Raw genomic sequence first — 25,054 nt, forward strand, 5'->3', positions numbered from 1 at the left:
GCCGGTAGCTTTTTATAGCTTTGTAAACTGTGTTACCAGGAGTGGCTCTTTAATGCAGGCAACCCTAAACAATACTCCTCCTGTTACATAAGGCGCTGGCTCTGCGACCAAGCACTCCGTGTCCATGGAATATCTCTGGAAATGGCTTTATTTACAGTGTGGTTTCCAAAAATAAAATATCTGCAATATATCATTTCTCCTGCTCCTCTCCGCGGGCTGCCTGCAGCTGCGGACTGGCTCTTGAGATGCGGAGGAATGAGAGCGTGGCCACTTGCATAAGGCTGGGGGAAGGAGATGAAGGGAAGATGAGCGTGCGTGTGAACTGCCACAAGGAACAGCGTATGTAAATGTCCCTGCTCCTCATTTGCAGCCGATCGGTCTTGTCCACTTGAAATGCTGATTCTCTGCCGTGGGGGATTCATGAAGCCTTTATCAGGCAAAACTTTAATGGAGCTTAAGGGAAGTTGGGTTTTTTCTTAAAAGCAAAGGCTCTTTCTTAGGCTAATATTATGAGTAAACTGAAATTACTGCTATAGGAAATTATTTTAATCCATTACGAAGCTATTGAAAGTAACACAGCAGAGTTGCTACGAACTTGATCAAGTGAATGCTGTGTAGAGAGGTAAGTTTAGTAATATTGGACCAAATACAAAAATAGTATCCATGTTCCTCACTAATAGATTTAGAGGAAGTCCTATTCCCTCTTGGCTGCTGCCTGTGTTATTTAAATTATGTTACTAGTTTCCATTATTTCTACAGTTACTGTTCCTACTAGAAATGGATATTTAACTTGATTTCCCTTTTACTTAAGTAAATGGAAAGCTGTTAAGAATTCTGTTAGAGTTGTGTGTACTTCAGAGACATTAGTTAAGAGACCTCTTTCTGCATGACTGAGTTTGTGGGAGATTTGCTATGGACTACAGTTAGGCATGGAATTGAATTCTTAATCTTTTAGATTTTAAAGATCTCTGTGGTAGCAAATGCAAATTGGGATTCCAAATATTCTTGACTCATCAATCCTCCAAATTTCATGGCTGTAAAACCTCTGGTTTTCTATGTTTCTAGTTTTATTGAGCATGAAGTAATAACGTACCACTTTTAGCTAGTTCATTAGCATGATTGGGAGAGCCTGTGTGGTCCTGTGATACAGATAAATGATGCTGGTGTGAGTATGGATGCCACTTCTGCATGGGTGAGGATCTGAATGCTACCTGGCCTTGCAGTGTGCTAATGATGTTTTGTAACAAATTAATAATAACAACAATAATAACAACAACAATAATAATATTGGATGTGAAAACACAGGACTTCCAATAGAAGGATGCACGGTAGCAAAGTTGAACACCTAAAATGCCCTTAACTTCAATTCTGTTCTCTGTACCCTACTCATGATAGATTTAGATTAGATATTAAAAAGAATTTTTTTATGGTGAGGATGGTGAGACTGGCACAGGATTCCCAGAGAAGTTGTGGATGCCCCATCCCTGGAAGTGTTCAAGGCCAGGTTGGATGGGGCCCTGTGCAACCTGATCTAGTAGAAGGTGTCCCTGCCCATGTCAGGGGTCTTGGAACTAGATGATCTTTATGGTTCCTTCCAACCCAAACTATTCTATGATTAGTATTTTGTTTATATTACCACACATTTATATGCCTTTTATGATCATCACTGCCTCATTCTGTGTTTGGTTGGTGAATATCTGAGCTGTAGCATCTGCTCCAGCAGTTTCTGCACCCTCCTACCATCCCCCTTTCTCCCCTCTTGTGCTGGTACAGCTGTAGACTGTATCTGGGCAGAACTGGACTGGAAACCTGTGTGACCTTTTTTTCCCCCCAGCAGTCTATTTTTTGTTAACCTGGGTCACTTCCTTGACCTGGCTCACCATGTGGCCCTGCAACAGCTGAATGGCTCCCACAGAGGCTGTAGGGATGTGAAGACATGTGAAGCAGGGTGTCAACATCTATCAAAATAGATTGCCTCAGTGACCAGATTGCTTTTTGGTGTTTCATTTTTTCCCCTGTGTTTGCTGAAAGACTATACATGTGGGGTTTTTTTGTTTTTTTTTTTTTTACTAGAGTGCCGTTCAAGCGCTCAGTTGAAGAGAGTTAATAATTTCTTTAAGTGCTTCCACAGAGCTACAACACAGTACTTGAGTGGAGCATCACCGTGAGTGCCTTCAGTTTCATAACAGTTTTGAACAACTGTGTGATATTACTATTCTCATTCTGTAGAGATGATCAGATTAATGGTAGAGCTGCCTACTTCTTTTCCGTGTCTGATCTTCAGGATATTTGCCATCGGCTAAGAAAAGTGACACTTCTGGTGATGGTAGACTTTACTGTGATGTTTTGTGTGTTCAGGTGAAGTTTCAGCTAATACACATCTTCATTTCAGGCAATGCAACAAGTAACCAGCATCAAAGCTTATGATAAATAAATTCTTGAGTTTTTGGAAAAACTGAGTTGCCAAGCAGAGATGGCATTCATTCAGCCTAACCATAAAGCTGTCCTGTCTTCTGTTAATCTTCTGTCTCGTTTGCAGTGCACCCTCCAAAATCTGCAACTGATTGAGAATTGCTGAGAAGTTCCTTGCTCCATAGCCTTGATTCCTTCTGTGTATCAAATGAAATGTGGGTTGTGTGAGGGGGCTGCACTGGGGAGGGTGAAAGGACCAACTGGACTTCTCTGGGTGCTCATCACACATGGGGGCTTCCATCTCCTGGTTTTAGTACATTGCTCTGTCATTGCAACAACTTTCCCAAATATGACAGGAGGGAGAAATAAGGACCTCTTCCATTATGTGGAGACAGAATTAGACAAGATGATGAAGAAAGTGTGCTAACTCGGGACCCACATAAATGGGTCATAGGCACTCTGTGGAGAAAGGGAAACAAAGGTCTTTTTTTTCCATTCCAGAAACTCTCACACAATATGAGTTACTAAAATGTTTTGATTCTGATCAATAACTTGATGAAGGTTGGAAGCTGAGGCAAGTCTGATACTCCATGGGGAGGAAAATTTCTTGCTTATTTATTTTTGAAGACCAAATTTTTTTTTCCAGAGGAGCGTCTGCAAAGAGTGCATGGATGGGCTCATGTGCTGTCTTCCATTCTTGCTTTCGTGGGCAGGAAAAAGCCTTTGTTACTGAGCTGCTTTAATGAGTCACTTCATAGTGGGATGGGCTGCTGAGCAGAGTGGTGTTGCTGTGTGCATTTTTCTTTCATTGTGCTTACAAGTTCAGTTGCACTATAATATTTTGAGGAAGTATATGACTTAAAAGCAAAGCAACTGTGGAGAGTGCCTACAATCAGAACTAGATCTCTTTCTGTACTTTATAGCTGTTCTAAAGTTTTTTTTTTAGTACATTCTCTTTATGAGCAGATAAACTGGCAGAAGAGATATTTTGAAGCCTGATAAAGTGTCTGCTTTGTTGTCAGATGATCTAGGTTGCATTCCTGACACAGCCACTGATTATTTTTACGTGGCCTTGGGTAAGTCTTGCAATCTCTCTGTGTTTCAGCTTCCCCCTTTGCTGAGGAGACAGAATAAAAGTAGGTAGATAGGGCTTTTGAAACTGTGTTTTCCTTCTTGGTTAGATGTGTGTAGAGTTGGAGACCTCTGAGAGACTCTATGCCCTGAATATGAAGGGATGCTACTGAAAACCCTAAAACTCATGTCTTGTAAACCACATACAGCTCTGGATTCAATTCACTGTTTTAGTCCGCATGGGTTTTTTTTCTCTTTTTTTCCTGACTTGAACAGAAACAGCCTGACATTTGGAAAGTGGTGCTTTAATGTTTCCTTCTGGTGTTTCTATGGCTTATCTAATATAAAATCAGTGCCATTTTTTTTTCTCCCAAACAAAGATGGAATGATATTCCATGAAACTGTTTTTGTAAAAGTAGAGTTTCTAAAATGTCCTGGACACTCCAACCCAGATGTCTGAAATGTCCTGTTTACACTGATGGAAACAGCAGGCTTAGGAAACCTAATTTCCTCCTACAGCACTGCTGAGGCATTTTCCTCATGACTGGGAGAGACAGCCTCTGAGACCAGGAGAGTTGGTCTGGTAAGACACAGCTGTTTCTTTCCTTTGTCTCATAAGCTCCTCTCAAGAGCACCAGTGAAATAACATCATCAAAACGAACTGTTTCACAAGTTAGCTGGTTCTCCATTATGAATTCAGGAGTGTCCACAATCCATTTTTGATGTTATGAAAACATATGTTGAATAACCATTAGGTGGAAAAAAGTTTTCCTAGAAAGAGGGAAAGAAAGGGGTTTATTCAGTCCTGTTCCTTGCTGCCAGACAGCAGTGTCAAAAATTTATGAACAGATGCTCTGTAGTGTACCTGGTAGAGTAGGTCATTTCAAAACCTCAAAGCTCCAAAGGGTGGAAACCTTTACATTTCCAGCTAAGTTTATTCATCAGCAGTTTATAGCCATTTGCTTCTGCATAAATAAAGTGTTATTGTTACTTAAGCTGAAATAACATTTTCAGCTTTCTTGTATTTTTATTCTTAACTTATGAAGGTAGGCACCTTTTAGCCTCCAAGACGTGCTGGTCTTCCCATTTTTCTGGCCATCCAGTGTGCTTCTCTCCACCCACTCTAACCTCTGTTGATTTTACTTGACTCTGGGTGTTCAGGGCTGTGTACAGTGTTCCACTGAAAGTCTATCAACACTTTGTACGAAGGCATAAATACCTTTGGATTTCTACTGACCGTTATTTTTGCGATTCATCACAGATTAGCATCTGTCTTTCTCACATCTGTAAAATACTTGTGTGTTTACATATGTCAGCAGCTGCTTGTTTTCATAATTTCTCATGGTAAGTCCTCAGCTTGAAGCAGATATTCATAGAATGGTTTGAAGGAACCATTTAAAGGTCATCTAGTCCAATTCCCCCTATCATGGATGTCTTCAACTAGATCAGGCTGCTCAGAGACCTGTCCAATCTGATCTTAAATGTTTCTGGGGATTCGGAACATCTACAGACTGTGTCTTGTCTACCATTCAGCATTGTCCAATACTTTCTACTCTTAACTTTTTATCCCATTTTTATTACCTTGGTTCTTGAGTCCATCCAGTTTCCCAGGTAGTGATATTCAAGTCCTGTTATGTGTTGATAATATCTTTCTATTTTCAGTCACCACAATTTTTGGATAGGCTCTTAATTCCTATGCCTCTCTAAATATGATCCCATCCACAGATTGCTCTTCCCTTCTCAGTCAGATGATATGATCATTTTCTTCTTCGACAATTTTTTTGGTACTATATTCACATCAGTGCGTTTCCACATTAGATACATGGATTCCACTGTGTTTTCTCTGTTTAAAATATAAGGGATTTTAGTATGAGCTACCTTTGCTGAGCCTGTGTTGCATTCTTTTCAGTTGTCATTAATCTTTGTTTTTTAGTTATTTTTATTATTTCTTGAGAAAATGAAGCTTATGTGGTCACACTGTTCATTTCTCATCCTAATTCTCTTCTCATGGTAACTTTTGAACTTACTGTGAAGTTTCAAGCAACCTTGACAGAGGACTAGATGCCTGGAAAAAACCAAGTTCCAAAAAACATACTGAAAATAAGTGATGTAAAGAATAGGACCTCCAAATCAAATTTGTGCCTCTATGGAACAGAAGACCTTCCAAGGAAAACCTTGGAGAGCAGAGAGCTGATACAAAGAGGAGGACAGGACAGAAGTTCCCAGCTGTGATAAAAGCTTCTTTAATAAGAGCTTGTGCTTTCTTTGATTCTGGAAACTCCAGTCATGTGGAGCAAAGCTGGAGGAGAGGAGTCCTTGTTTTGCCACTTGCCTTATGGGATAGCCAGCCATAAGACTAAGGAATACATTTCCCAAACCTAAGCAGAGTGACTTCATCCCTCTGTGCTTCTGCCTGTAATTGTGAACAGCACGTGTCCCCCTAGAAGATTCTTGCATTGGGAACCAAAAATTCTGCAGCTGCCAGTATGCATTTTTTGAGGTGATGGATCATCTTGTGCCAGGTTAAAACCCATATCCTGAGAAGAGATAAATCCAAAAATGTTATTTCATGCACATCTGTCGCTCTTCCCCTTTTTCCCTCTGCCCCCCTACACTTGCATATAGCAGAGGCTTTGCTTTGTGTATAAGACTTTGTATCTCATGAAGTAATGCAGAGACTTGTCTCTGTTCAACAGAGTGATGAATTAAATAGTTTCTTGAGTCCCTTTGTGCCCTATTATTGGTGTTTTTGCCGTTGTGATTAAGATGCTGGTAGGGTATGTAGTGGAAAAAATGGTATTTTATCACTGAGCAGTGATATGGTGACTTGCTGGTGATACTGGAACTATGCAGTGGAAAAGTGCTGGAACTATGGCAAAATTAGTGATTATTTATTACAAACACTGCTCTAGACAGCCATGTTAGTTTCTTTTTGAGAGGAAATAATAGCTTATTGTCATTTCAGTTAGAATGCTAATTCAGTTTAGCAGTCTGAATATACCTACCCCACCCTGGATGAAAATAATTCTTCTTTGAAATGCAACTTGCCTGTTAAGCTCCTGATTTCAGACACTCTCTCTCTCTTGCATCATCACATCCTCATGCCATGCCTTCAGGATAAGAAAAACATGCAGAATCAGGTCCTTCTCAAAGTGTATTGTGAATTATTAATCTTCTATTTGCATCACCTGTGGGATTACAGAGTGCTTGGGACTTGCTAGCAGTATCTAAACAACTTTATTGTAAAATTCTGGCATCACAGTCTTTTCCAGTGCTTGTGTGTAGCTGAGTGTGCCCCAAAGGGTGAGTTGTTTTTACACCCAGGCTTCAACGTTGCACCTTGTCAGGCTGAGGTGGGACTCTGCTCTGGTGAGTAGTGCTGCCAAAACTTGCACCTCTGAGCGTCATTGGAGCAGGACACTGCAGTTGGGAGCTCAGCTCAGGAGTGAAGGTCATGTAGCCAAAACCAGAGAAATAAAGATGAGCTTGAACAGGACCACGAGGAGCTTGAAAATGGGAACTTGAAAGTGGTGAGGTTCCAGACACTGAATGTGAAAATATCCCTGTAAAACTGACCTAGCAAGAAATGAGAAGCCATATACAAATGAGAAGCTGTATCAACTACTTTGGTTTAAATAAGACATTTAAAAATGTTTCCTATGTGTCCTAGAAACTATTCCTTTAAAGATGATCTGCAAAAGTGTTTTGAAATGTTTTTTTAAGGTATTAAGACAAAGTCTGTATAGATTTTCCTTTTAAAATTTGAACTTTGTACTTGGCTGTTTTATATGGTTACTATTTATAGTTGCAATAGAATGTATGCCTAATCTGGGTATTAATTCCATAGGTTATTTGGGGATTAGTAACACATGGATGTATGGCTCGAATGGGATCATATTTCCTGATGGACTCTGTAGTGTGCCCATAGTAACAATGCAGCATGAGAGGAGCTGGTTCTTTGGGACCACTGGGTTTTCTTCTTTATGCTATGTGTATTGTGCTTGTTTATTCTCTCATTTGAAACCTCTTGAATAAAGCTTTTTATAAATTGCAAATGTTGGAGAATAATGGGATAGAAGTGGTTTGTGTGTGTATTTATGTATTCACAACTAATTTTACAGATGTGTGTGTGGAGGAATTGTGATTTTTTGTTGTTGTTGTTGTGGAAAAAGATGGAAGTTTGAGATTATTTTATTGCTCTTTTTCTTTTTTTTTTCTTTTTACCTCTTTTTTATTGTACAAACTGGAATGTAGTCCGGAACAGTGCTGAGCTTCTGACCAGAACATATTCCCATCTGTAGTCAGTCATTGACTCCAACAGATCTTTGTATTGGACCCTCAGCACAACCTGTAAGAATTCACAGCCTAAGGCTTTGTAAGATCAGAAACTGAGTTACTTGGATTCTTTCATATATAAATACAGTGATGTGGTATTTTCCTTTCTAACCATACAGAAGGAGAATGTTTTAAATTAAACCAACAATCCATTTTCATTAAAATGCTCAGTCTGTCATTTAAATGTCATGAATACATTTGTATTTATGTTTGGGCCTGATCCTCTGTTCCTTATTTAACTCAGGCAATGTTCTACACAAGTGAGATCTGACCCACAGGTTCTCCAAGTCAGTCAGACTTAGGGGATAGCTTAAACTGCTTCCTCTCAAGGTCCCCTAGGCTGACAAAGCAAAGCAACTGAAGAAGAAGAAGAGATGGCAGAGAAGCTGGGACTCCAATTTGCAATGCTCTAAACAAAGGGGGCTTTTGGTGTGCTGGCATCTACAGTTGGTTTTCTGCACTGTGATGGAGCTGCTGAAGTTTGACAGAAATCCATATGTGAAATCTAGTGGAGCCTGCCAAATGTGCGCTGTCCAAAATACACTGGACATAGGCATGGACTTGCTGGAGTGCTGACCTGTAGGCCAGAGCTTCCTGCAGGAAGCATCCAGCTCCTGTGTAGGTGCTGAGTAGTTGTTTTTCGTGTTCCCGTGGTGGCTTGTGAATCCTCAATGAACTTGCAAGAACTAACCATGAGAATTTTTACAGCTTCACTGGGTGGCTGAAGCAAAATGTAGTGCCTGAGGCACAACCTTTTCTTTTCCATAATGTCTGTGTGTTTTGATTGTGTTTTGGTATAAACCCTAAAAGCTGTTTATGTTTGTTGTTTGATTTAAGGCAGTCCTCTTCTATCCTGAAGGAGGAAATTCGGGTGAAGAAAGACCATGCCTTTGTTTAGTAAATCGCACAAAAATCCTGCTGAGATTGTGAAAGTTCTGAAAGAAAACATGGCCATATTGGAAAAACAAGAAAAAAAGACAGACAAGGTATGAGATAATGTTGTAAAAGACCAATAAGGATTTTATGCTGGGAGAACAGCAGAATAAAGGGAATAACATTGTGTTTGGTCACTGCCCTGGTTATGTGAGTGCTTGTCTGTGGATGTGGCTGTGTGTTTGAATGGTTCTGCTGAAATCAGGGGGCTTTGGCATAAATAAAATACATAAAATCTGGGGGTCAGACAGAAAATGCTGAGATCCAGGAGCCTCAGCCAAAACCAAGGGTGATCTCCCACTACTTCAAGCAGTAATGAATCTGACAAAACAGCTTGAAAGGCTGTGTGAAAATTATTGTACTGTTAGTGGTTTTAGCAGGATAACAAATGAGATTGCCAATTAACGTGTGGGTACCCACAGGCAAAAACTCTACTTCTGATGAACAGAAGTTTGCAGAAACCAGGAAAGCTGTATGTGTCCAGATGTGTATAAAAGAGATCTCACTCTGTCCATCCTTTCTAATATTCTGGGTGCCAGTGCTTCCTAAAAGAGCTGTGCTACTCATTTTCTATTTATAGTGCTAGGCTTTTCCTAATATTACTGCTCTCTTCTAATTCCATGATACAGACTCGAGTTACTTTTGCTGCTTTTCCAGTGACCACTTGATGAGGTACACCCCAACACACAAAATGGTCCCAGTTAGGAATTTGTGCTTGCATAAAATTTTATTTATTTTTAATTTTATTTTTTGCATCTGAGACTCTGGCCCTCTACACTATTGCTGTACTAGAAGTACATGGTTTTAGTTAACAGCAGACTAATTTTAAGTTAAAAGTGACTGTCAGTGGAAGCAGAAATAGCTGATAAGGGACACTAATACATTTTCCGTGGAGCTGATGTTTGCATGAGTGCTTGTGCTTGTGCTTCTCCCACCTTGTGCAGGAAGTTACTTGAAAACAAGCCCAACCCAAAAGGTAGGCAGGGAGCCCTTTGCACCCTTAGTGAAATCCTCTTGAAACTTTCTGGTTCAAAGCAAATAGCTCAGAGTGTGTTATTACGTAAGGTAAGTCACATGGATTTCTGGGAGGCCTCTGGTATTTGATGTTTCATTCTGAAATACCTTCAGTAACCTGAAAATGGAGAGAATTTGCCTCTGAACTAAAGCATAAAATAAGTAACTAAATAAATCCACAGAATCTGTTCTCCCCTGCTGAATTAATCCTCTGGAGCCTGATTAGTCATTCAAAGCAGAAGCTCCAAACTTGGGTTTCTTTTCGATTTGCTTTGCTGAGTTACTTCTCTGGGTTGTGGTTTTGAGAATTTTTGGCTTTGAACTGGTTTGAATATTCGGGTGTCAGTGACAAGGAGAAATTCAGACTTCTTAGAAAATTGAGTGCTCTGTAAGTTTTTCATAAAAGTCAGAACAGCTGGTGTGTGTTTTCCTTACAGAGCGAAAGATACAGAATGTTTCCCTGGCATATTAGAATGGAAACAGCTCGTGAACTTAATGGTGTTTATTTTACAGGAAGAGGCTGGTTTTCACTTAGTTTTTATGTACTTATTGCTATGGGGTAGAGGCTGCTCCTGGGGTGAATGTGGGTGATCGGGGGAGAGCAGAGAGGGGCGCAAGGCAATCCCTTCAACAGCAAGGCAGAATTCGAGGAAAGCCTTTTTTTGGATTGATTTAAGCTTTGGTGGCCTGTTGACTCAGGACTTTGTGCTGTAATGTCAAGGAAGCACGTAGGCCCCTTTTCCTTGCAGAAGGAAAGGTTTGAGATTCCTTGGTAGTTCTGCCTTTCATCTCAAGTGTTCCACTGAGCTGTCCTGAAATAAATACCTGTAAAAGAAAATAGATAAATTTATTCTCCTGAGTTTATGGAGGTAAATTGTAAGGACTAACTGTCTTTACCACTGAGATGATGATAAATAGCTCTTACTAAACCAGTCAGCCCAACCATACCTGCTGCTATCCATTGAGGTTTGTGAACTTAGTAATGCCATTTCTAAGTGTTGTTTGCAGTTTGAATTGGAGAAGATAATGGGAAGAATTTCAGTGGCCCACAGGTTTTCAAAAGGTACTCAGTAATGCTAATGAATAATGTCATTTCATGAGAATGATTAGAGAAATTTAACTGAAAACAAAAGCAAAGAGAAACAAAGCACAGTGCTGTACTTTGTGCTCTTGAAAACCTAGCAAGAGTTTTAGCTTTACCTCCAATTTGATTTCTGGAGGGAGAAGACATTTGTCAAACTTTCATGAAAGGGCCTAGAAGTTTAACTACTGCAAGAGTCAGAGACCCTGGATGTCTCAGAGCTGGATTTGGACCCTGTGGCCCTGCGACCTGAGAAGTTTGCAACTCAGGGCTGTCCAATTTTTCAGTCTAGCTCCTAGTCTGCTGTTATGCCTCCCCATAAAACTAAAGTTCCCAGCACTTCCAGGGTACAACTCCAGAGCATCCCTGATTTTGCGTGAGAAGTAGTTTCCAACTAGGACTTGCTTCAGATGCTTAAACAAGAAGATTTATCCTGTGACAATTAAGCTGTTATTGTAGTACAGCCAATGTGGTATGTGGGTTGAGACAGCCAAAAGCTGCTAATACAGCCAGAATTGGCAGAGAAATGGGGCAAAGCCTGAATTAACTGCAGGGCTGGCAGAGAACGTCCTTTCCTGTCCCAGCTGAGAAATGGTATGAGGTGAAGATGCTGTGGGCAGCCAGGAGGGCACAAGGTCAGACAGAGAGGGGCTTGATGCTTCTAAATTATCTTTGTGCAACTTTCAGCAGGAGCCATCTGTGTCTTGGAGGGGATGTTTTTAAATAATGCAGAAAGGATCATCCCTGCCAGGCTCTGCAGTACACTGGTAGAGAGAACCTTGCAGCGGAGCAGTTAAGACTTCTCAGGTAATGGGAAGAGGGTGGAGGGTATAACTTGATGGATAGGATGCAGAGAAGCCAGTTGTAAGTGTAAAGGAAATTACACATCTTTTCTGAGGCATTTCCATGTGCACACATAATATACAGAAATTTGCACTCTTTCTTCATTATGCTTTTTGTTACTCATGGATTAGTACCCATTCAAGCTTTAACTGAATTCTATTGACTGCACTAGCATCTGTCTCCTTAGATAAGGATTGAATTTGACCCACTTTCTCCACGTGTCTAAGTTTTTTTAAACTATTAATTTGTGTAGTGTTGCCATAGTGCTTTTTAAAGCTTTTCGAATGCTCCCAACTGAAAAATAGGATGTTTGGTTCTTACTTTCATGTGTGGGTTTTCTTGTTTGTTTGCTTGCATGGATATATGTGTGCTTAAATCTTTACCATTTTCTCAGCTTCATTTTGATGGTTGATAGACCACAGGTTGAAAAGTGCCAGCACATCTGGCTCCTTTTCCTCTGAAGTGCTCTTTCTAATAGCTTGTTTTTACAAATTTTTAAAAATAATATTTATTTTAAAGAAGGGATTGCAGCACTGGCAAATTTAATGCAATGATTGGGAGATTAAGTAGGGTAAGACAGAGCTGAAAAAGCGGACTAAAACCTTCTTTATCAATAATCCTTCTCTCTTCCAACATCTGAAAGAAAATAAGGTGTTCTTGGAGCATATACATTTGCTGACATCTTATTTGGGCTTTTGATGTGGTGAAGAACAATTAATTAAGTTTTATTACAGTATTGTATAGATGTCATTACAATTTAATCTCAGTCATGTAGAACCAATCAGTCCTTGAATTTAATGAGAAATGCCCACTGTGGAACTACCTAGAAAAGCAGGAAAGTATTTAAAAACATAGGAAAGGAGGCCTTTAGTGCTTAGACTCTCTTTTTCCTGGCACAAACTCCTATAGCACTTGGAGGATGCATGTAAATAGGGGTGAAGCGGAGAGAAGCCATGATACCAAGAGGTCATATCTGTTGAACCTGAAGAAGAATGGACAGCATATGACACTCTAGTTACATTGCTTCATTTATTACTGATGCGTCGCCATGTCTTTTGTTGATGGATATTGTAAAGGAACATTGATAGAAACGGTGCCTGACCAACCTCACAGAACAGGGGTGTGACGTCCTGACTTCTCAAAGCCTTGCGTTCAGCTCCTGAGCCCAGTCAGCACAAAGCAGTGCGGGTGGCATCTACTTTGTCACTGAAGGATGTCCTTGAACACATGACCCTCTTACTGCTAACCAAACACTTTCGGGTGCGGCAGCCTGACTCAGTGCCATCTGTGGTGCCTACAGGTTTGGTAACATTTTCTGAACCTGCCCTGCAGCAAAAGCCTTCCAAGTGTCACAGGCTTTTAATTTAGTGCAGCAAACGGATCTGAGGTTGGTTGAAACTTGGTCTAATCTTTGCATGTGGTCTAGATGGGCTGAAAGATTTGCAGTTTCTGTTATAGCTGATCCGAGACAAGGTTTTATTGTGGAAAATGAACCCAAATGCATTGGAGCAGGTTCAGAGCACCCTGCTGAGTGCTTTCCTGTCAGGTAGAACTGCAGGCTGCAGTGCCTTTACTCAGTGTTCAGAAGCATAGTGAAGTGAGATGTAAAATAACCTGAAGTGTCGCGCTTCTGCCCCTTTCACTTAAATCTCTCTAACAAGGTAGGTCACTGTAATCTGTCCTCTCTTTCATCTCCACGTGCTGTAACAAATTTGGTGCTATTCTGCAGGGTCAGGAGAGCAGCATTTTATTAAGGCTACAATTAAAAGACTTCAAGATATCTGGAGCAAATACTTCTATCAATAAATCCTGCTTTTTTACATAGCAACAAGGAAGCCATTCCTGGCTGCTGTTCACCTTGCTGGCTGCTGTGTTGGTAAAGCTCTGGGGACTGGTGTGTGAGATGAGGTGCATGAGGAGGGCTCTGTGTGCATTTGCATGGAAGAGCAGTTGCGTGACTGCCGGGAACGTGAATACCCGTGGATGCGATTCTGCAACTGCCAGAGCCAGTTGCAAAATTGCTTTCCATTTCATTGCTGCACACTGAAACCGAGGGAATGAGATAAGAAGGGTTTGGCACCCCTTTTCCCTAGCTCTGTGTGTCCCGGGGTTTTGTGGAACATTTCATGTTTCAGCTTCCCTGTTCTGCTAAGGTCTGTTATTGCTCTAGAGGTGGGAGAAACTCCAGATACTATCAGGTTCTGGTGCCAAGAGCTTAAACCTTTCTCTTCTGGTTGCTTTTATGTTTTGAGGACCTTTAGAACCTTAAGTTCTGTCTTAAGTGCAGGATTAACAGTGGGAAAGGAATTTATGTCCAGGTGGGGCAAACCTGTCTTCTCCATTTGATCATACATCCTTTTAGAAGGCGTTTCCCTGCTGTACTTGCTTGGCCAAATTGTCTTTGCCAGCTTCCTTGAGTACTAGTCCATAATGTTGACAGATGTCAGGCCTCTTGATCCAAAATATCCTCAATTTGGCCCTGTAGATCCATTTGATATGAAATTGCATCAAGAATAATTCAGTTGGGGTGATCTTGAAGTTATGTGGTTGTTGGATTCAGATTCCGCTAATGACTTTTCTTGGGAATCCTTGCAGTTTCATGTAGGGAGAGCTGCATTGACACTGGTTTTTAGGAGAAAAATTGGTTTGAATCACACAGTGAGAATATTTTTAAACCAGATAAGACCGAATCAAGGAGCTTTATGCTTTTAGTTGCAATATATAGCATGGAGTACTGGCAGATCACTGAATCACACACTGGAGTATTTAACATCGCACTGGCAGGCATCTCTCTGTGTTACTGTCTGCTGCTGTGCAAGAGAAAAACAGTTTATAGAGAGATTTTCAACCTGGAAATGTGCTAGGTACACAAACAGAAGCTGTATGCTCCCATTTGCCATATTCTTATGGCTCTCCTCTCCACAGCCTACCCCACATGTGAAGTTCAGTCTTTCAGGGATAATTTTTTTCATATAGAATTTCAGGGAATCATTTTTCTGTAAGCTCCTTTCTTTGTGTTATGTTCCCATTAAGTCAACAGTGACAAAACTTTGATCTGTGAGTAAAATGAACTGAGACAACAATCTTCAACTTACAAAATTCCCAGCTCTGGTTGAAGCTGTTGGTGGTTTTAGAAAGACACATAAATGCTGACAAAAAATCAGCTTTATGAGGAGGGGATGTTTAACATGTTTATAATTTAACATAGAGAAGTTATGCAGATTTATCTGTAGTGTCTATTTTCCATCTCCAAGGCTGTTGTAGATCATCTAGTCCAGTAGGGTTGGCAGAGAAATCCAAGGATTGTTAGATTTCAATATTTACACAAAATCCTGTCTTTCAAAATGGACCCAAAAACCACTTGTGGGTTGATGGCCATTATAAACTATACTCTGTGGATGCAGAGTCAATTCTTGTTGGAAAGAGACTTTTTGGAAAGACCAGAAACTTGGCTTAGGAGGTTGAGATCCTGACATCTGTGCAGGGACAGTGGTGCAAACGCTAAATTTGAGTGTGTGCTGGGGAGCAGCCTGCATTTCATCTTTGCTTTCTCGTATCTACCTGCAACTTCTGACTGTCCAAAGTTCAGCATAACTCACTTCTGACATTAGTATCTATATGTATAGGCTGTTCTGTTTAGGATTATGTGCTTAGTTTTCTCCTTTCCTCCTTTTCCCCCCTCTATTCACAACAGCCTCTCTAAATATAATGGCATAAATTCAGCCATGATGGAAAGGACTTGTACCTAGAGCATAAAAGGAAAATCTGCTGGAAATAAGATTGTTCCTAATTGCAAGAATAAGGCAAATGGCTGAAATGCTTTGATATTTCATGAAACTCTTTCTTTTGCATTGTGACTTCTGCTGGAGTGATGTTTGCAGCACTTTGCTCTCGTTGCTCTTGCCACTGATGGAAAATAAAAAGTAGCATGGAAGTCATAATAGACTTAAGGGTTTCTAGCAAATCATTTTTGTTTTTTTTTTTGTCACTGAAATTCTGTGTGTGACATCGTTGAGGGGAGGATGTCTTGCTGAGGCTTTCTGTTGGTTTTTGCAATTTTTCCTAAAGAGGGTCAGGACCTGTCTGACTTCTTATGCAGATATGTTTCTTTCATCTTTTATTTTCCATGTATTTGAGTGAATAAAGGTGCTTTGTTTTTTGTTTTGGACAGATGTTGGGTCTTTGGATATTGGAATGTCTTTCTTCTCTGAGTCTTAAGAAAGTTTCCATCCTGGAAACTGTGCTTATGCACTTAAGGTATTATTCTAAAATTGCTGTGAGATTAAGTGGAAATGTCAAAATGGAGGCTGTTAATTTAAGAATCTGTGTTTGGGATTATGGCTTTCCTCCATATATATTGTGAGGGATTTCCACTGAGGAGCATTCCTTAGATTTAACCAGGAATAACTTTTGGTGGCGAGTTGCTCATTAAAACACAGACAATGGAGAGGCTGTGAAGGGGAGGAAGTGACACATGAAATGTAAATTGAATGTGGAAAAGCTGAGGAGACGAGCCGTGGTGGCCACTTCTGCCCACCAGCACCAGTGTCCTGTGTTTCATTTTCTCACACAGCACTTTTTGGCCTCCTTTTTGAGAATTAAACCTAAAGCTGAGTCCTGCAGACCTTTTTTTCTGCATATCAGAAAGGCCTCCTTATAAAAGCAAAGTTATTAATTTTTTTTTTTTTTTTTTTTTTTTTTAACTACAGAATGCCAGAGATATTCACACCCAGCCCAGCAGAAAGTGTGGAAAGCCAAAAATGAATGGGCTTTTTCTTTGAAATGAAAATATTTCCCTAGATCTTATAAAAATTTAGAGCTTTAGTTTCTAAGATAGAGCCCCTGTTGTTAATCCCATCTGTGCTCTGTGGGATATCTCAAGTGACACACCACTGACATTTGAGGTAAAAATAGGCTCTTTTGCTGAGTGATGGTTAGGAACATCAAGACTTCTGCTGTTAGAAATTATCACATAGTCATGTTCGTTTACACACTGCTCGTGCTGACCTATCTCAACCAGCAGAAAACTGTGAGTAGGTACAAAGAGACTGGAGGAGAGCAGTTCTTTATGCTGTGCAAAATCAGTGCTTCAATCTTCCAGGTAGCTGCAATGTAAAAGTGGCTTTTCACTGTGGTTGGTTTTGGTTTGGGTTTCTTTTAAGACTTCTAGTTTTTTCCATATTTTTTATTCATTAATGTGAGTAAAATCTGTGATTGAAAATGTTGGGAGATCAGCAGCAGTTGAGATACGCCTCTTCAGAGCACTGTGGGATTATGTTATAGAGATTGATGGGGTGGTTTTTGAAAGCATGATGTTTTTAATTTCAATGTATGTGAGAGATATATAGAAATTATTCATCAGGCTTTGAACATCCATTAATTTCCAGTTAACTTTTACAAATCACTCTTGGGTTTTCTGTATTTGTCTTGGGGTTTTTTTGCATATGCTATGCTAACAAAATGCCAACTTCAAGTTAAGGTTTTTCAAAGATATGAAATACTTTCCTGTCTTCAGCATCCTGCCTGGCACTTTGTTGTCATTCTCAGCTTTGCTTTCAAACCTGTTCCTTACTTCCTTCCCACTCCCTGCCAAAGAATCCAATCGACCTTGCTGCAGGTCATGTGTGTATTAAATATAACCCGACCCAGACGGAGCCATTGTCTCTGTAGCCCCATGAGTGGAGCAGGTGGGATTTACAGCACACACACCCATATGAAAAAAAAATGACTCCTTTTCTCCACAGAGTCTTCATTTGTTCAAAGTGGAGCAAAGCTGTGAGGAGAGCGTGAGCCAGAGCTGCCATGCTGCAGCCAGTGGTCATTTTCCTTGGGAAGTGGGGTATTATCACCCACATCTGATTTAAACTTGCTGACTGCATGAATGCTAAGCTGTTACCTGTTTACAGGCATGTCTCTTTCCTTTCCCTGTTGTAATCCTGCTGGTGAAGATGCTTTGTAAGGTAATTCCTGATTCATCCTCTACATTAGGTACCTGAAACATTGCACAGGATTTGTATATTCCAGGTGGGAGCAAAAGATGTGAAAGATCTACTTTTCTTCACTTGGTGGCAGATGTGGAGCTTTACTAAAGCAGATTGTTTAATTTAAATTTCTCAGCCTGAGACTGAAGTGCCTATGTGCTCAGTGAGCAATCCCTTGTGGAAGACGCTGGCTCAAACCACACCTGATGAGAAGAAATAGGTGATGGCAATGCAAAGCTGCCAAGTTTGGCTGGGATAAAGTTAATTATTTTCCTAGTAGCTGGTAAACTGCTGTGTTTGGAGTTTAGGATAAGAATAAAGTTGGTAACACTCTGATGTTCTGGTTGTTGCTGGGCAGTGCTTACATTAAGTCAAGGCCTTTTCTGCTCTTCACCCCACCTCACCAGTGAGTGTGCTGGGGGCAGAAGAAGCTGCGAGCAGACACAGCTGGGACAGCTGGCCCCAGCAGGCCAGAGGGATATTCCATACCACATGGCATTATGCTCAGTACGTAATGCTGGGGGAAGGCTGGCCCAGGGCTGCAGCTCAGGAGCTGGCTGGACATTGGGTGGCGAGCAATTGCATTGTGAATCACTTGTTGTTTATTATTGTTATTGTTGCTGTTATTGCTACTATTTTTTCCTTCTTTTTCTATCCTATTAAGATATCTGTATCTCAACCTAAAAACTTACTTCCTCCCCCCAGTTCCTTCTCCCATCCTACAGAGGGGGACTGAGCAAGTGGCTGTATGGTGTTCAGCTGCCTGCTGGGTAAAGCAGTGCCACAGGGCTGCGAGGATTTATTATTTGGGTTCCCAGCAGAGGAGCTGGGACAGCCCATCAGGAAGCAGTGGATGGGAGGCAGCCCAGCAGCCACCCCTCTGGTGGGAGCAGCCCCCTGGTCTGGTACCTTCACCTGGCACCTCTTGCCCCATGTGTGCCATGAAACCCACTGGGGAGGACAGGGGGAGCAACTGTGAAATTGCTGCTGCCTCTGCAGGGCTGTGCCTGCCTCCAAACCTGTTAAAGGATCTTGCTGGCACTGGTTGGTAATTGCTCTCTTGGCTCTATTTTATGCCCATGGTCTGTAAGTGATGGTATGTCATGTTTAAATTGAATTTATCTTGTGTAAGACCTGCAGGGTACAGTTCCAGCCTCCATGATTATCTAAAATTATGATATCATTTTGCAATAGATAATGATCACTGTAAGTATATTTAGAAACATTAGTTTTGAAATGCATGTCTTTTTAAAGAACACCCTTTTTTTTTCCTCTTTCATTTTTTAAAAACAAAACCCAATATCTGCTGGCAAAAAGGCATCGGAGGAAGTGTCAAAATCTCTGCAAGCAATGAAGGAAATTCTGTGTGGGACCACAGACAAAGAGCCACCCACTGAAATCGTGGCCCAGCTGGCACAAGAGCTCTACAACAGTGGCCTTCTAGTGACGCTTATTGCCAACCTGCAGCTGATAGATTTTGAGGTAGGTCAACATCCATAAACTTCTACATCTCCTTGGTCTTGGTGTTTTCAGTGACTGGAGCCATATTTTTCTGAAGTCTAAATAATTTTATTGCATTCAAAACTGTTTTCCACAGGCTGAAGAAAGTTGCTGCTCTAGATTGATTGGTGTCCGGAAGGACATGCTTGTACACTGGCAGTAATTATTTTTTTTAATTAAAATAAAAACAATAAAGAAATATTGCCATGTATATCCAAGCAAGAAAGCACATGGTGTTGAGAATACTGTCTAAGACCAACCTTGTGAACTGGAGGGATGATCTTTGGAATAGTGCAGCTATAGCTACCTGCTGTCTCTGAAGAGTGTCCGATTTAGAAAGGGTTCAGGGACATGGAATAAAAATAATTGGAAGCATGGAGAATTTCATGTGGCAAAGACTGAATGAATCAAAATGGTTTAGTTGTGAGGAAAGGAATTGAAAAACATCTTAAAAACAGACAGCAGGTCACAAGGTAATTTAGGTGTCCCCCACCTAATTGTTTGGATTAAAAGAAGAAAGGAATATAACCTTTTTTTTTTTTCACACTAGAAAGATTAATATAAATGTATATGTCTATATATAATTTAATTTATACATTTATATATAACATTATATATTCTGTAGAACTTCTTGCCAGCCTTGTTGTTAAAGCCAAAAATCTAGTAAACAACTGCTATGACAACTAAACTTGCTTATAAGTAAGGTGAAGAAGAGTTATAGTAGCAAACATTGCAGTAATTCGGGATAAGTATTTCCTCTATTAATTTACTCTTGACCGGTAGGGATGGGAATAAAGTCTGTCACTGTCAGGTCATTGTCATTCTTGCGGTTTGCAGTCAGCTGGGATAGTGGCCTCCAGGGGCTGCTTTTATGTATTCCCTGATTTCTGTGGCTCCTGGGTGCTGGTGATTCGTCACAAGTGTCCGACAATCAGCGGGAAATCCCCAGCGCCCAGGATCCAAACCTCCACCCGCTGAGGTCTGGAACAGGAGGAGTACCCAATGTGCAGGCAGCTGCTGAAGAGAAGAATCAGTCTCTCAAAGAGATCTGATGCTCTCAGAGACACCTTTTGTGGGAGTCATGTGTAGAAGAAATTTTCTTTCCATTTTACAAATGAAGGAAAGGGAGGAAAATGGGTGATTTATGTTTCATTTTTCCCACTCCGCCCCCTACCACCAGTAAATGCAGGATCAAGGACTGATTTATTTATTTTGTATTAATTTTTGAAAATGTTTTTAGTGGAATTCTCTCGCTCTTTCTCAGGTCTTAAGTTCAGGAGGGTTTTTTTATGCTTTGTCTTTTCTGTGTCTGCTCTGGTTACAGTTCAATGTCTAATTATAAAAATATTTGAAACCCAACAACTGAAGCCCTTAAAAAACCCTTTAAGAAAAATGGAGAAGAGGGAAGGAGAAGCACAGAAGGGACGCTTCTGCATTTTTTTTAGTTACATGACAGTCTGTATTCTTCTGCCAGAAAAAAAAATTCTGTATGAACATATTGAACATACAGTCTTTAAAAGCAAGCACTGGATGAAATACCTGTCAACAACAATGATCTGTTGTTGAATTGCTGTTATTACAAACAATTCTCATAATTCTTATTGCAAAATATATTTTTATTAATTACAAAAAACTTTCCAATCATTTAGCCAAACTGTTATACTTGTTCTTTGGACAAAACACCAGAAACCAAATGTCACTGAACAAGAGGACAGTACGAGCATGTGCTGCTTTGTCTTCATTTCTTCCCACTGACTTTTCCAGTTTATCAACTTTTCTCTTTCCATTTTGTTATATTGGTGGCCACAGTTGGTGTTTAAGTTTCTTCATTGAACAAACAATTTCATCACTCTTTAACATGCAAGTTAACTTTTTGATCCCTGTGTAATGGTAAAAAGCAAATCATAAACTCCTGAAAATCTGATTTCTGAAGGCAATAATGTTATTTTGCTTTGTCCTGACTCCCTGTGTCCTCTTCACCAAGCCTTCTGCCCACTTTGATCCCAATTTTTCACAGCTGAACTTCCCTTTGAAGGTGTGTTTTCAAAGACTGTGTGAGGGATACTTGGACACATCCATCACACATCCACAGAAAACACAGATTTATTGCTTCTGCCACTCAACAAACAAGATATAATTTCAGTGATGACATTGTTATGAAGCATCAAAGTCAGGTTTGGGCAGGAGCCCAGAATCAAGATCAGACAGGATTTTTAGAAATTTAAAATATGAAATTTATTTTTGAACTTTGAAGAACCGAGGTAAATGTGCAAACAGAGGAAGTCAACTAAAAAAGTAGATGTTACTGTGTGTAAGCCTAAAGGTTCACAAATTGTAAAGCCCCTAAAATAGACAGTAAAAAACTACAAACCCAGGACTGGTGATTTTATAATCTTTCCCCTACTTTGCCTTGAAACAGGGCCTAAATTATGGTATTTATATTATTTTTTTTTTATTTATATAATGCATCCTTAGCAGGTTTTTTTTGTTCTTGTCTAGCCACTTTCTCTTCATGCTGCCCTGTCTTGTGCTTCAGTGGCCATATGTATTTCATTATAAGGCAAAATTCAATTGCAGATCCAAGTAAGGAGTGTTCCAAAAGTACTCCTAGAATTTTAATGTATCCCTCCTATCTGCCTCCATTCCCTCCTGGAGAACCCACAGAGATCAGCTCTGGCTTTCACTATCACTGATCTCTAGAAAATGAGCTATAATTGGATACCTATATCTATATGTCTATATCTATCTCCTCTGTGCTTGTGGATATTATGCTGCAATGCAAACAGTATTAAGTAACTAATATAAGATTAAGCATAGCAGAGAGGATCGCTTAATTTCTGGCCATCTTTACCTCAGCCTTTCAACAGCTCTTCTCTGTCTGAATTGTTTTAGTCTTGGAGTAACTGCTGAAGCCCATGGGGATCACAGGATTCCAGGCATATGATATGGGTGTTGTAAAGATAGGGGAGAATGGGATGACTTTATACAGAATTAGCCTATTTGAAATTATGTCCAAGGGTCAAAAAAAGTGTTGCAGACAAAGGCAGATGGACTGGCCCACTCTGATTTGATTCTCCTGTTAAATTCCCGGAGTCTCCAAGTCTCCAAGCCAGCTGGGCTGGAACAAGTAGGAAAGCAGAATATTTTGTGTTCCTCAGCACTGATTTATTTGTAGAGGTGAAACCAGGGAATTTTCCTCTGTGTGAAACTATCTGCTCCTTGGCTTCAAACATTCAATGAGTCCTCTGCCAAGGAATGTTTGTCCTCCCAAGACAGATCAATAAGCATGTACAGATTATAAGTGACCTTTTGCTTTAGCTTGCCCTGTGCATAGTGACCTGCTGTTGACTCAGTGCCTTGGTTACTGTTCCTTAGTGCAGCCATCTCCCACCTCCCTTAACTTCACACATCAATTTGTCTGCTCTGCCAGGGGAGGAAGCAGCAGGGGAGAAAAAGGATTTTTACTGCAAGATGTATTGGTGAACCCTGTGGCTGAATAGAACGTGATTTGGAAAGACCTTCTGGAAAGCTGTTTTCACAGGGAAGCATTTGAAGACAAAATGTGATTGTGTAGATAGGTGCACACAGCACAACATTAGGGCGAAGAGAAGGACTTTAGTTTTGATTAAAGCAGAGACACGTATGTGGTGCAGCCATTTTATTGGTAGTAGTTATTTCATTTTTCATGGTAAATAATGGGCACAGTTTTAATGTAACCCTGACTTTCAGAAATGTAATCACACTTGGAGTTGTTTGCATTTGACTAATCAAAAGCTTTAGCTTTTTAAGTGTAGGCAGTGTGGCAGGGGTTTGGTACCAGCTGGATGACTCACATTTGGAGACCACGGGAGTAACAGCACACGCAGCAGCACGCTTGGCTCAGGGTAGTGGCTTGCTGTTGTGGGGCTTTAGTGTTGCTGTTTGAAATAGCCAGGGACTTGGTTGACTGTGTAAGAGGAATGCACATCTAGGAAAAAAATGCACATTTAGGAAAAAAGGTGAAAACGGCAGTGGGAAAGTCAGGACCCTTCAGGGCCACCTGAAGGAAGAAGCCTTCTTGTGGAAACAGCAAATATGAGGCAGAGAGACTTTGGAGAAAAAAATAAAAGGCTGACATGTTCTGTTTTCAGTTTCATTTGTACTTTAAATCGATGTTACAGTAAATGGTCATTTGCTCATGTTTTTCTAAGCAAAGATATATTTTGCTTCTTTAACAGGGCAAAAAGGATGTTTCCCAGATATTTAACAACATCTTGAGAAGACAAATTGGCACACGTAGCCCTACTGTGGAATACATTAGTGCCCATCCACATATCCTATTCATGCTCCTAAAAGGGTAGGTGCTTTAATTTGAGTTTCATTAAAGAGCATTGCCTGGAACATGCTGGCATTGCAGTTGATCTACTTTCTCACTTTTAGTTTGAAAAAAAAAGAAGGGGATTTTTAGATTTTGTTCCAGATTTCTTACTTTATTTTTTTCATATTGACTTTCTTTCTACAGAACTCTATACTTTTAAATGATTATTTCATTTGGCTGTTTTTTCTTCACCAAGCTTCATATTGAAATAATTATGTGCTGGTTGTTTTTGACTGCTCCCCATGTGATGTGTACTGCATTTCTCACCACAAACTCTTGTGTAGCATTGTTGATGACTGCTCAGGTTCATTTAGATCGTTGCATTGCAGGAGTGACCAACAGTGGTGTCTGTAAATAACTGGAGTTAAACTGGAGCATTGTGTGGTAGAACAGAGAGGAGGAAAAATGCATTAAAAGAGTAGTTGTGCCTGTGGGACAGACTTCTCCAATGCTTGTGGCCACAAGTGAACTTCAACCTTAAATTATTTCTGTCATTAACTCCACAACTTTCAGCATTAAATCTTTTTTCTTTTTCTTTTTTTTTTTTTTTGTCTTTTTAGCCTCAGGACAGTGATGATAATTCTCTCCATCATTATTACAAACTGTTTTTAATTTCATAGGTATATACAATCATTTTCTTCCCTTTTCTCTGTCTTTGCTTTTTCAGTTTTTCACTCATTTTGATCTAGCGTGGTGGGCATGTATTGCTACCATATGTCTGGGCTTTATTTAAGGATAAAAAATATTTTTGGATTATGTCCCAGATTTTCTTTGGCATCTGTTGCAACCAAGAATATTAAGATGATAGTAAAGTTTTTATGCATATATGCTTCTGAGAGACATTTTACTGTAAGTGGCCTGAGTCAGAGGATGAATTTAAATGGCATCACTTAGATGCTTTTTTTGGAGAATCCTGCTGCATGCAGCAGTGTGTCTGTGGTCCTCAGGCTCCTTGTTCATGATGTCTTGATTCGCCCTCTGCAGCACTGCACTGGCTCAGAACTGCCATTTCTGGAATGTCTTGTTAAAAAGTGCAGTTGAATCCATCAGTAGAAGTCCAGAGTCAGTCCTGCCCAGCCTGAACAGCCGCTGCAGAACAGTGTAATGATGTCAAATGTGATGATGCCTTCCCTGCCTCTGTCCTGCTGCTGGGTCTGTCTAAAAATGAGACCTAAAATCTGTGCCTGCAGCCAGGGCAGGGCCCTGAACACACAGCTTGCTGTGTGCCCACAGTGTGGGGTGCATGTGTACAGTCAGCTGCAGGACTGGGAAACAAGCACCTTGTGTTAGACACCACCACGTGAAAATGTGACTTGAGGACGTGTTTTCTTATTTATTTAATGCTGAATGAAATACATTATTTATATTATATAGATACATATTTATATAATACTATAGGAAATACAAGAAATCAAAATCTGCTAAAGGAAAGTGGGTTTGGCTGACTTGTGCCATTCCATGTTTGTTACATGACATCACAACATTACCTGGAGAGAAAAAAAATCACCTCTACCATGACTATAAAAG

At 40.3% G+C, this 25,054-nt stretch overlaps 1 protein-coding gene across 7 annotated transcripts in view; it reads left to right on the forward strand.

Moving 5' to 3' along the window:
* CAB39L (calcium binding protein 39 like) overlaps positions 1-25,054 on the forward strand; it is a 59,927-nt gene that overhangs the window by 16,741 nt on the left and 18,132 nt on the right. For 3 of the 7 annotated variants that reach the window (XM_066176142.1, XM_066176141.1, XM_066176140.1), the window contains 3 exons: positions 8,656-8,804; positions 18,988-19,152; positions 23,388-23,506. In XM_066176142.1, the coding sequence (XP_066032239.1) occupies positions 8,703-8,804; positions 18,988-19,152; positions 23,388-23,506 (386 nt within the window). In that variant the 5' untranslated portion in view covers positions 8,656-8,702. Of the gene's footprint in view, positions 1-163; positions 340-8,655; positions 8,805-11,533; positions 11,654-18,987; positions 19,153-23,387; positions 23,507-25,054 lie in introns of those variants that run through there. The other 4 variants (XM_066176144.1, XM_066176143.1, XM_066176145.1 and 1 more) reach the window with 4 other exon arrangements.

Source organism: Chamaea fasciata, unplaced genomic scaffold (assembly GCF_029207755.1).
Source record: "Chamaea fasciata isolate MVZ Bird 193981 ecotype frontalis unplaced genomic scaffold, bChaFas1.0.hap1 SCAF_2, whole genome shotgun sequence".
NCBI classification, from domain to species: Eukaryota; Metazoa; Chordata; class Aves; order Passeriformes; family Sylviidae; genus Chamaea; species Chamaea fasciata.